Consider the following 12,942-nt stretch of genomic DNA (forward strand, 5'->3'; position numbering starts at 1 on the left):
TAAAAAAAAGCCTCAAGTTAATCAAATGATGTACACTTTTATTTATAAAATAAATTATTTCACTGTTAACAGACTGTACAGATCAGTAGTTGAAAATGAAGTAAACATGGAGTTAACTTTGTCAGTCCATATGCTTTAGTGTTCCTCATGACATGCCACAGCCCACGCCGACATTCTCTGCCCCCATCTGAATCATATCTGTGAGACAAAGCAACATTTTCTGTAATCAGTTTTTGGCAAACATCTCCAGGCATCACCGCTACGTGTTCAGTATATGTGTGTAGAAAAAAGGTGTTAACTGAAGCTACCTGCAGCTTTCCTGTTTCCTATGACAGTGAGGCCCTTGTAGAGTTCTTTAGCAGGATTCCTCTGAGCCAGCTCCTCACCGTGGAGCCAGATCAGCAGCATCCTGTTCCCATGCTCTTGGTAGCTGTTCTGACCTGGGGCCGACACACAGCACAGTACAGTCAGGAAAACAATTCAACTAGTAAAAATAACATAAAGGTTGTCTCTGTGCACCAGAAGATGCATTTGAAAAAATAATATAGCAAGTCAGTTTGAATGAGATCATACATACAATGAGGACATACTTGTTATAGGCAACATTTATTAAAACCTGGCCAAATATTAATGTATTATATGTTCAGTGATTTGCATCAGTAACTTTTGGCTATAAGAGACTTATGGTATAGAATTTAAGAGTTGCCAAATGTACAAGATTGTCCAGTGAGTGAGTTGTGGCACCTATCCACTGCTCCTCGATGGCAGACACTTGCTCTGTAGTGAACGACCAGTGTTCTGCCATTTGTTTCCAGTCTTTTGGTCTCAGGAACTTGTATGCCAGGCGCCAGGCTATCGAACGAAGCTCGCTGGTCTCTTGGCGGTGGTCGAGTTTGAACGTTAGTGGATACTCACTGCGAACCCTCTCATCAAGCTCAGGGTTGGCCTGAAAGGGCAATTAGATCATGTCAGCAGATTGATGTTGGCCACAAGCCTTAGAGGCACAGGGGAATGGCAAGAGATTATTGGAAAGGCACTCACACACAATTATCAATATGAATACCAGAGTTAAACGTTTTGAAAATCAAGAACTCTGGGAAATCAGGCATATCCTTAATTAAATTCAGGGTAAATTGCTGTCAAATATTCCTGGGTTGTGAGGCATTTTTTTTTCTGTGGATCATTTAATAGTATTACAGAGGATTCAACTAATAGAGAATGTGACATTTGGAAATGAATCATTTGTGATGAATTGATTTTAAGAATAGATTATGGCACATGCAAAAGCAGTAAAAGTACAAGTATCTTCTCAGTATCTCTCACCTTCTTCCAGGTGTAGTATCTTTCTGCTTTGATGATCATGTCAACAATAATCACCTCATTTGCTCTAGCTGCCACACCCAGAGCCGTCTTACCCTGCTGCTCCAAATCCAACGTGTACAACAAAATACACAAATGTCAGAACTGTAATGTGTTTGATATAGGATTAGATTCTTACATTTTAAATGTATTTTGCTGCTTTGTCTTGAAAACAAGTGTGCACGTGTATAAGAGCTCAGTTTACCTTACATGGTGTTGAAATTCTTACCCTATCCTGCAGTGTCAGATCCAGCCCGGTTTTGAGAAGCATTTCTACAACTTCAATTCTGGCCAACTCTGCAGCAAGATGTATAGCCGTCTGGCCTCTCTGAGTTCATAGCATGGGACAGCACGGTTCAATGTAGCACATATTTTCTTAGTTTAATGTGTTTATATATCTTTGATGACATCTTGTTTTACTGTGTTACTAGGGTAATCATACCTTATCAGTGATATTAATGTTGCAGCCAGCCTGCAGTAGAGAATGGATGACAGGGATGTGACTGTTCTTCACTGCCAGGTGGAGAGGAGCCTCTAGGTGCTGAGAGCAGAAATGTCATGTTACACAATGAGTCCAGAAAGTGAACAGGAAAAAATATGTAAAATTATAGTGATATGCATCCAGGTAGCACAGCAGCAGCAGCAGCACAGCTGGTGTGTGTGTTATCAGAGAATGTCACTGAAACAGTGTATTACTGCCACCTAGCTTGTGTTTGCTTACCTGATTCTGAAAGTCTGCATTGGCTTTGTACTCTAAGAGGAGATGGACAAGAGATGCATCTCCTTTTTCTGAAACTGGATGGAGAGCACTGCCTTTGGCCTACAAGAGAGGGTGTTCAGATGTGTAGATTTGTGTTTACAAAATAATTTTTTTTGCTCAAACACATGTTATGGTAGAGGATCACTAACAGCAGGATGCTAAAGCAGGGATTTAAATATTTGGGTCAGTATAGTTCCTTATTATACCGTTGTCAGTATGTCGGGGTCACAACCGGCCTCCAGCAGGGCCAGGACACATGCTTCCTGTCCGTTTTCTGCAGCCTGGTACAGAGCTGTTTCACCATCCTGCAACACAGATTTGTCAATAAAATATAGTATCGATCCTGGAAATGTACAATGTGAGTAGAACATTCTTCTCAGTGGAACCACATTTTAAAATGACTCAGTGTTCTCTTAAAATATAACTTTTTATGACCTATAACCAACTAGAATTCAGAAATCAACCTTTTTACACTGAAGGAACTTGGATGAGAATAAGTAAATTAATGGTGAACAACACGGTGAAACTGGTCTATGCTATTTATATTGGGAGTGTTTAGAGCATGTTCACTTATTTAGTAATTGGTTATGTGTGACATTGTAATTCAAATTATGTTCCTACACTAGCCTTTGTGTCTTTGGACAGAAGCTCTAATCTTTTCATCTGCAATTTACCTGTCAGAGTTGAAATGCAAGCCAGAGCACAGTTTACCATGTTACACAATAGAAACCAGTTTGATACATTTAATTGATCCAAAGTGGAGCCACCATCCAGCAGTGGATTAGCCTCTGTGCACACTGTTAGGGAGGATGTTTACACTGATTGTCTACCATATTGACTTCATCCCGAGTATCAAAGCTCTGCAGCAGCAGTTGAACAGCGCCCAAGTGGCCCTTCCTGGCAGCTAAGTGCAGGGGCGTGTCTCCTCTCTGGCAGGAGGAAGGGCAGGAAACAGCTTGCATCAAAGATTGCTCAACTTTTCAGGTGTGACATAGTAATGTGTGCTCAAACGTGAGAATAAAAAGGCCATTAGCTATAAATAGATGCACCAAAAACACGCATGTGCACACACACCTTGTTGGGCACCATGGTGGCCATTTGGTATGGATCCATCAGCATCTGTAACATTTCAACATGCCCATGCTCTGCAGCCAATGCAAATGGCCGGTTCCCTGACTAAAAATATAAGAGTTGAGGTACAAACAACCATATATACTGCATGTACTGTGCAAAATCATTTGCCCAGAAATTGAATAATATATGTGCAGTATGAAAAATTTGTATCAGGTAAATACCGTGTCTTCTTTGTCTAGTTCTGGCATCTGCAGGTCATTAATAATATGCTCTATAATTTCAGGGTGGTTGTTGATAGCAGCACAGTGCATAATGTTTAGTCCTTCCTGAGGTAGAAAAACATTTAGTTATAATTTTTTTACTAATCAAGAGGTGCACACTTTAAATATCTGGTTTTGTCAATGAAATATAGCATGATTTGTAATAGGAAACAAAAGGCTATACAACAACAAGAAAAATGTTGCACAAAATAAAAAACAAAGTGCCCATTTTCTGAGTATTTTTCCTCCGTCAGTTACTGAGAAACTAAATTTCATGTCTTTACCTCATTCTCAACCTTGCTTTCAGCCCCAGCCTGCACTAATAACTTCATAATCTCCACATTGCCAAACCAGGCAGCCAAATGAACGGGTGCCACACCATACTGCCAGACACAGAGCACAAAATTGGAATTAGTGATTCTTTAAAATACATTACATAAGCAATTGTCTGTTGCTCAGATCTTCACATGCAGACATTCCAAATACTCTCACCTTGTCCTTTTGATCCACTTTGACCCTGCGCTGCAGAAGAAACTGCACAGCCCCGGAGTTTTTGCCGGCTACCGCATAGTGAAGAGCAGTCCTATCGTGCTAAAATAAATAAATATGTAACCTGTATTTTATCCACTAAATAAGGGTTTCTCCAAACTCCCAGAATTAATCAGCCTGTTTATGTGATAATATACAAGCAGTATAATGAGATGCAGATAGTGTTTGTAGACCTACCACATTCTTTGCATTGGCGTTAAGTCCTTTTCCCAGAGTTTTCATAGCCTCCACATCATTCCTCTTGGCTGCTTCTATAAACTGCTTTTCTGCATCGAGCACTACACAACACAGCAGGCAGGAAGGTTTTACATATGGCTATTTACATATATAGTTTTTTATTTAACCGTGAGGTCTGCTGAGATACATGATGTCTTTTGCAAGTGAGACCTGGCCAAAATGGCAACATAGTCAAGTAATAACATGCACCCTACATATAAGTCACACAATACACAATAAAATATGGTCTGTGAAATATAGGAATAGGGCCTAATCATTTAAAGCAGTTACATTTACATTCCTTCTAAAGTTATTTCTTGAACAAGACATTTGAATTTCTTATATGGGGTAATATTTTCAATTGAAGGTTCACTTGTAGATTTTTGCAAGGCCAATGTGTATAAAATGCAAATGCAGTTTTTCTAAACTCAGAGCACACTCTAGGTATAATGTAGGTAATCCATCTGGATGGTCTGGTCTGATATCCACTGAAAGCAAGAGAAAACATTTCATCACTGTACTCAGGAAGCTTTTTAAGGATAGCTTTAAAAATAAAGAGATTCTATATCTAATTTTTAATGAGGTCCATCCAGTTAACCTTTATATATATATGGTATATTCTTTAATATATAATAACTTTACTAGGCTTAAAAATCAACCAGATGTGTGAGGCATTTACAATTACATTTGAGTCAAACTTCAACAGGATCATACTGTATTGTAAGTTAAACTGCGATGAGTGTGTATCCATTTTATGCGCAGTGGAGTATATCAACAAGGCTTCAGCCTTGTGCAAATATATATTGTCAGTCTACCACAAAGAAGAACTAATGATTAACTCCATCTTTAAGTGTTAACTCAAGGGTTCGGTTCTAAAGAGAAAAATTTGCTCTATAATGTTCTATGATTTTTTAAGCAAAGTCACAGGCTATTTGTCTTTTCTCCCCTTTCAGATTTTGTTGCCTTTCTGTACTTACACATTTCTTTGTTATCAAAGCTCTTGTCTTCCTCTTTCTCCGGCTGCTTGTTGAGTACAAAGTCAGAAAACGCGCTCATTTTCTCGTTTTTCAACCACTTGTGAGGATCGAAATCTTCCTTCTTAAAGTTGCTGAGCTTCGTCTTCAAAGCCAATGCTTGTCTCTTCATTGAGAGGAACTTTAAATGATCTGTTTGTGTACTAAAAGTAGGCTTGGTTCAATAAAAATAATACAGCCTAATTATGCACTAAAAGCAAACCAAACTGCTGTGGTAATAGAACACAAGATGGAAACAACTCAACTGCCCAGTTTGATTTAGTTCCTGTCATCAAAGAGTAAACAGTAATTCTTGAAGTGTACGCCTACTCTTTATTTAATGCTGGAAGGCTAATCCATGTTTACTTTACCAGCTCACACCTTTGAGAGGCCTGCAGATAGAAACAGTACGTTTAACATGAAACACAACCGGTTAACATGACTAGCAAGTGACTGCATGGGTATAGCCTCATGTATTTATCACGCCTTGAGGAACACAAGGATATTATACCTTTATCTTTAGAAGCTATGAACACAGTGCAGTGTTTACAAAAAATCAACATAAGGCTCTGTAAGGAACGTCATTACCTAAAGTGGAAATTTCAACTGAATAGTTATTTATTGCAACTTCACTTTACACAATAGGATTCTCTCATATACACAATTAGGCATATAGAGTATTATCACTGAAAAGCACATTAAATGCAACAGGAATTTACGAAAATATCTGAATAATAACTAAGACATTTTAAAACACTAGGACATTAGCATGTAATAAATACCTTCTTGATTTATTTATCATACATTTAAATAGAAACATTAGGCTTGTCTTCATTAAACAACAGAAAATAGACAATGAAACTGGCACTGACAGATGACATTATTAGAAAAATCACTATAAAAGCATTTGCCTTTGTCATCTTTCATTTATGTGTAGTGTATGGTTAATAAAAAGCAATTAAGTGCAAATACTTGGCTTCTTTTGACAGAATTCTGAACTCACTATGGCTTCATATGCAATGATTGTAGCAACAATTTGAGCTGAGTGTGTATCACAGCAAACCCCTGTCCATGGAACCAAGACTGGTGAGAGTGGGTTTTCATTTCCTGTAGAAAACTTTCCCAGGTCCTTCAGATGAGGATTTGTGCAGGACTGTCACCTGAAGAACTTGTCAATGGTGTTGCGAGGACCAAGGGGTTTAGCCCTCTTTGAATGAGGAGAGGAAGGTGAGTCGCGTCTAAAAGTCAGAAAATAAACCCACACAGAAAAACATTTTACTGATTAAAACATTTCTTGTTGACATGGTTGTAACTTCACATTACTGTACCTACAGTGGCATGGTCTGCAGACAATACATCAACACTTTGTGGAGGAAAGAGTCTCACCCTTTGCTTTTGCCTTTGCTTGTTTGCCTTGGCGGGAGATGGCCTCTGTCTACAAAGAGAAACGGACACTCATGTACATAAATAGGAAAATAAAAATCCAGTTTCCCCTTCTCTGACAAAATAAAACAAACACATCCACTGAGGTGGTACACAATTACAGCACCTCCTCAGAGATATAAATAGTGCAATTTCTCAGGCAAGTTTGTTTAAGGGGAAACCGGGGTGCAGATCAATGTAGGAAATGAATAGGTGAGAAAGTGATTCAGCCATTTTCAAAACCAGGGCAAAGAGAGCCCCCTGGAGTGAAATGTCTTTCTGAGATGTCTTTTTTTTCCCTGTAGGAATTGATACAAACTTCTAACACAGTGACATTGTCAGTAGGTCACAGGGCACTGACACCTTCCAAAACAAATAGTTCTTCAGTTAAATCAAGTTTAATCCAGCTACAGCTTAGTATAGACATTACCAACAGGACTGTATCTGTCACCTGCAACCCCAAAGCACACAAGGGACAAAATGCTGAATTAATGATTATGAGGTTCCTGCTATAAGTGACAAAGTGTCGAACAACCTCATTTAATGCACACACTCACCTACGGCCTTGCTCTCTGTAACAGGTAGATTTTTCATAGATGAGGTCTCTCCCCCAAGGATATGTAGGACGTCCTGGTTCAGGCAGAGGTCGACATGGTGATTGAAGACAGCGAGGTCATCAGTGTCCTGGGTCCGCTGACATACTGGGCAGATGAGGACAAGACCTTTATAATAGCATGATTCAGGCTGCTGTGGTGTTTTGTTGTCCCCATTGAGCAACAAAACTGTTCGACTAGAATCATTTTTCATGCTGCACTGGGCTTCCTGAGGATCAGTTCTGATGGACTCCATTTCTCCACTGTTCTTTGTCTTTGTCTCTTCAACCGCACACTCCCCCCTCCATATTTTCACCACCTCACGTCTTTTATGGTCAATTTCTAAGTCCAAATCTGACTCTGAGTCAGGATCTGTGTCTTTGTTTGGCTTTCTAGTGGCCTCACTGAGACACTGATCTATATGTCTGTTGAAGACATTTAAATCAGTCGTCTCAATCTGCCTGAAACACACCGGACAGATGAAGTTCTCTGACAGCGGGCCACCACATCCTGATGTAGATGCACACGCCTGTGTAGGAGAAATGATGCTATTTACTGAGAGATCTGAGGCTACACCCTTGTGTGTTTTTACTGGTGACTCTACACAGTTTTGAGCATGAGTGTCTATGGAAATAACAGAACAATTCTCCCCATGTCCTTCCTCTTGTGTGCTTGAATTTGCAGCCTGGAGTTTCAGCCTTTTGGCATAGGCCCTTTGGAAGAAAGACTGTTGGGGTTCCTCATCAGTCTGGCCTCCCTCTAACCCCCTGTGCTTACTCCGCCAGGGAACCTCCTCATGTTTCCGGGACTTCTGCGTTGAGGCAGGACAAGTGAAGGGCCAGACCTGGATGGAGTGATTGGAGAGATGCTCTTTCTCAAGCTTTTTATGCATTCCTTGGGTAGAACCGCCTGAGTCTGTCTTGCCTTGCTGAAGAAAGCCGATGATGCTCTTTTGCAGGGGCTTTTTATCATCCGAACTGGCAAAGGCAGAGATTCTAACGCCTACAAGCACAAAAACAGATTCTCTATAGAAAAGTTTCAAAATGAACAGCAACTGTGTCATTATTTCCACATGCAGTGTGCCACAGATCATTTATACTTATTTCAAGCTAGTTAAATTAATTGATATGTTATTTATATTGGTATATCTAATTACCCATGAGCCTCAGTCTGAGTGGCTGGGGGCATTCATTTTCTATTTCCATTTTCAATAGGTCCTTAGCAACAGCAAAGATATCATCCGCGGCTGCAACAGCATACGGCAGCGTCAGTGCCCTGGTTTTCACCTCAAAGTTCACGTTCTTAATCTTCAGCGTTACTGTTTTCCCCTTCACAAAAATGAAGAAAATACACACAAATATTAGGAAAAAGAGGAAGGTCATTTCTGTCTGCTTTCCAACAACCTAATAATTGCTGACATGATCAATGGTACTGTATAGAAGAGGGCATAAACAAAAATAAAATCAAAATTTGAATACTCCGTTTTCTCACTGATTGATTTGTCAGAATGCATTTTGTGAGTAATGCCACAAAACGGTCTCATAGCAATATGATCATCTCCCAGGAAGACATTTCCAAGGCTGATAGTAGCCCCTGCTGTTGCCTTAATGACCCTCCATTTCCTCCAGCTATCAAGGCCCCATCAGAACGCAGGCAGGGGGGTGATGGCCGTGCCAAGCCATCCAGTCTTTTTGCTATCGATTCAAAAAAGCAATGAACAGGGCGAGGTAAATATATATGCCCCCGATTTGGAGGTGGAGTGATTCTAGGAGGGCCAAGAATAGGATGGTGTTTCCATTTTTTAATCAATATATTCTCACAGTATATTCATGTAATGTTGTCCATTTCTGTTCAAATATTCCCAGTGCTAACCAAAGATGTGTTAAAAACCACCTACTTGTTAAGAAGATATGCACAGAGGTATGTTAATATTAACAAAGCAACCCGCATTCAAGTACCTTCAGACCTTCCTTCTTCATGTCTTCTGCTAAATCTTCACAGAGCATCCTGCATAATGATAACTGTTCCTCAGCTTTAGTCAGTTCTTTAAATGTCCTGTAAATATGTATAAATGACAGAAAAGAGTGAGACAAAGAGACGATAAGAAAGAGCTACCACTAAAACAAATAATTTTAACCATGTCAGTTTATGTTTTCCTCATTATAAACAAACCTTTCTGTGCTCATGCTTTTTCTTTCTTCATGTCTGTATGAAAGCAAAGACAATGAGTATTATCTCCTTCTTCTAGACTGGACTTTGAGTTTTATTAGTTAAACACGCACACAATACCTGTGTATATATGTGGAGCCTAGCCCCAAGGAAATCTGTAGGAAATTATGCCAGGCTGTCTCCGAGAACAGCAATGAGAGCAGTGCCATCTGCTGGCCAAGATGACAACAGCTACTGATGCCCAAAGCATTCAGCATCTTCTCACTCACCTTTCCTACACCAGAAATCTGGAAGAATACATTTTAAGGTCTTTAAATATTGATATAGTCTTTTGTTCAACCATCTTTTTCCTGTGTGCAGCACTTCATTAGTCACTTTACATCACATTGAATGGCCTTTAATTATATATATATATATTAAAAAAAGCCTTCATGATTACATTCTAACATCTTTCCATAACTGTTTAACAGCAACACCACAATACGCTGCTTATGTTTTCATTTAAGCCATATGTACTGTACTTTGCGAACTGGAAGATTCTGGATGAAGTCCATGACTGACTCTCTGGTGGAGGGGAGTCTGTATTGGCCATTGGGCTTGTTCTTGTCACTGCACACCTTGGCAAGCATTGTGTTTGGAGCAATTCCTAGAAGAGTGAATAGTGTAACTGAATAGTGTATTTGTATATGGACATCTGGTGGAACATGTAATGTTGATCATAATTCTAAACAGAATGTGCAGGATAAACTTTGCTGAATTTTTGTTATTATAGTTGCACACTGTTGTTATCATGAGGAATGAAATACAGTTTAAAAGGAGTTGCCTGCTGTATATATTTTTAAAATGTAGTTTTTATTAAGAAAGTACAGAAGTGGTGAGGGAGAGGGAAGATGATATAATTACACTGAGAGACAATAAGATTCCCCTCACCTGCACTAGCAGTCAGCATGGTCCTCTGCTCAATGCGGAAGCGCATCTCTCTTACAGCCTCCTCAATAGATGTCCCAAACACCTCGAAAACGGCAGTACCAATAGCTTCAGAACCCTGCAAGCAGGGAGAGGAGCTCGGGCTGTCCTCAAACAGGACTGGAGAGAGGTCTGGCACTGCCTCCTGGGGAAGCTCAACCTGCTGTACACCTTTACAGAAATTAAAATATTTCACACTATAATCAAATGTATTTCTAATATATGAACTTTAGCAATTCATCATTATAATAAAAATGTTTCCTGTCATGTGTACAGTAAATAGAGTAAAATCTACAGTTACAGTAAAACAAACAATAACACACCACACCATATAATCATTCAACATTTCCAAATAATTAAGTCCTGCCTGGGGCAGTGCTGCTGGCGCGGAAGTGATGTGTACGACAGGACTCTGGCCAGCTCTGCCTCTGTTCCAGGTGGTCTGTAAAATCCAGATAGGCCTCATCCAGGCTCACTGGCTGAAAGTGAGGGTCATAGTCTGCAAAAATCTCTCGGATCTAACAGAGAGATACAGATGTATGAGCACCTGTTAGTTTAAGAAAAAAAAATAACAAAATGGCTCCATGACATTTGTTTGAAAGTAAGTGTCTAGATTTATCTCTTTGTGTGTGTGCCTGGGTGTTTTGCCGTCACTCTTACCTCATTACTCACAGCTCTGTATTTATCAAAGTTAGGTGGAACAATGACTAAGTTGGGACAGAGTTTCTTTGCAATGAAGCCAGGCATGGCAGCTCGGACGCCATACTTCCTGGCATGGTAGTTAGACGTTGACTGAAAAAGAAAAGGTGAGATATAAATAAAATACTTTTATATATGGGAGGCAATCAGTCTCAAATCACTTGTTAGAATATTACATTTATTTTGAAACCATTCATATAATGTTGGCATTGATCTAACTATCTATAGTCACTAATATCACAACAAGGCAATACATTTATAATTAAAAGTATTTATTATTTTATGCATACAAAGACTTAGTCCTACATAAGAATTTGAAAAAACATAGTATCACTATTGTAGTACTGTGAGCAAGATTTATAATGATGTGCTGTGTGATGAATATTTTAAACTTAACTTACTGTTAATTTTGATAATGTGCAAAGTTGTAAGTAAAAGGTTTGTAATGAACGGTATCATGAAATGTACTGTGTGACCAGTAACTTAACACACATTGATTTTTCTGTTGCTATTTCTACCCTGGCTTAATTGGTTTAAAGTATCTGATGCACCTAAACAACTAACAAATCCATCAGTTATGTACGAAATGACATATTTCTGTTTGCCAGATGATAGTTTTACTCACCAACATGCTCATGGATCCTACAGCCATGGGCTTGTCCTTCAGCTCAGGACAGTCTCTCATTTCCACAGCAGCGTAAAAAGCATCCATGTCCACATGTACAATTACTCGGCTTAGATCACGACTCCTCTCCAGCTCTGAGGCCACTCTCTCCACCTAAAAAAAGAGATTTAATAAAAAACACATAGCTAGCAAACTTAGAATGGTGTTTGAAATGTAGCTTTGTCATTTGACAGCACAACATATTTGTCTACATGTGTTTTTGGTTAATCTGTAAAAGTCCATAACATATCATACCTGAGCTTGGGCTTTCATTATCTGTTGCTCTGTGATCTGTGCCTTTTGTAGCATCATTTTCTCAATGCGCTGGTTCACCTGCTGCTCTCTCTTCATTTCATTCTCATAAAACCTAGATCCCTGCAGGGGAAGGGCAAGGCCAGTGAAGAGTTACTGATTCTGTAGCACATCAGTTTCATAGAGATGGATGACTTTACACTGGGGAAGAGACTTTCATATAAGGCTAGACACGATCGGTAAAAGTGGACCTCACATGTTGTATTGCTCACAGCATGCTATAGCCTAATTTGTACTTTTCTATATATTCCTTTGTTTATATTCTTGCTGGTTACACAGTCATCCACATCATCCTGGCATAAAACTATGACTATGAGTATACTGTAGATTACTATTTACCTTGGATGACTCCATGATGATCTTGTTGATCTTGTCCCTGTCAAGACCTTCCATACCAGCCTTGTTGTCATTGAGGGCCATTCTGGAGAGGAAGCCTTCTCCTTTAGTGGGTGCAACCCCATTTTCCATCTTGAAAAATGGACCCTTGATGGGAAACAGTACTTTATCTTTGGCAGTGTCCTCCAATTTATAACGAGCTCAAATCGGATCGAAAGTTAGTAGATTATATGTATCGCAGTTAATGGGCGACTTTTGGAGCTAGATCAAATAACCAATAATAACCAGTAATTTATAAACTTGCCTTTTCATTCTGAACTGGTATTACACTGAAACAAAACCGCTCCGCTGTCTAACGTTCATACCACTTCATGTTTTGAAACCAGCATTTCCGCATTCATTTCGCATTACCGGAAATGGCTTGTTTTGTTTACCACTGCTGAATTTAACATTTACAAACATTTTGTATCACATGTGCATTATTGCGCCATTAAAAGACGCCCTACAAGATTATCTTTTGCCTAGTGCAATACTAATAATAATATTGTTG

At 39.3% G+C, this 12,942-nt stretch overlaps 2 protein-coding genes across 3 annotated transcripts; both read right to left on the bottom strand.

Annotated features, from left to right (window-relative positions):
- Positions 1–6: 6 nt before the first annotated feature.
- On the bottom strand, positions 7–5,364 carry ankdd1b (ankyrin repeat and death domain containing 1B). Its single transcript, XM_020594604.1, has 15 exons — positions 5,196–5,364; positions 4,180–4,280; positions 3,946–4,044; positions 3,738–3,836; positions 3,415–3,519; positions 3,194–3,295; positions 2,950–3,048; positions 2,326–2,424; positions 2,081–2,179; positions 1,802–1,900; positions 1,589–1,687; positions 1,324–1,419; positions 745–946; positions 309–440; positions 7–198 (listed from the first exon to the last, which is right to left on the bottom strand). The coding sequence occupies exons 1-15, from the start codon at positions 5,362–5,364 to the stop codon at positions 146–148; spliced, it is 1,653 nt and encodes a 550-aa protein (XP_020450260.1). The 3' UTR covers positions 7–145.
- Positions 5,365–5,625: 261 nt separating this feature from the next.
- Positions 5,626–12,910, bottom strand: polk (polymerase (DNA directed) kappa). Of its 2 annotated transcripts, none has more exons than XM_020594590.1 (14): positions 12,396–12,910; positions 12,000–12,119; positions 11,706–11,858; positions 11,042–11,173; positions 10,749–10,899; positions 10,346–10,552; positions 9,937–10,061; positions 9,536–9,702; positions 9,419–9,451; positions 9,205–9,301; positions 8,403–8,574; positions 7,211–8,248; positions 6,618–6,666; positions 5,626–6,469 (listed from the first exon to the last, which is right to left on the bottom strand). In XM_020594590.1, the coding sequence occupies exons 1-14, from the start codon at positions 12,522–12,524 to the stop codon at positions 6,388–6,390; spliced, it is 2,655 nt and encodes an 884-aa protein (XP_020450246.1). In that variant the 5' UTR covers positions 12,525–12,910; the 3' UTR covers positions 5,626–6,387. The 2 variants fall into 2 exon arrangements, 1 of the variants encoding a protein (XP_020450246.1); XR_002274493.1 differs by having other exon boundaries at positions 6,410–6,469; positions 6,564–6,666; positions 12,396–12,909.
- Positions 12,911–12,942: the final 32 nt, after the last annotated feature.

This window comes from Monopterus albus, unplaced genomic scaffold (assembly GCF_001952655.1).
Source record: "Monopterus albus unplaced genomic scaffold, M_albus_1.0 scaffold23.1, whole genome shotgun sequence".
NCBI lineage: Eukaryota > Metazoa > Chordata > Actinopteri > Synbranchiformes > Synbranchidae > Monopterus > Monopterus albus.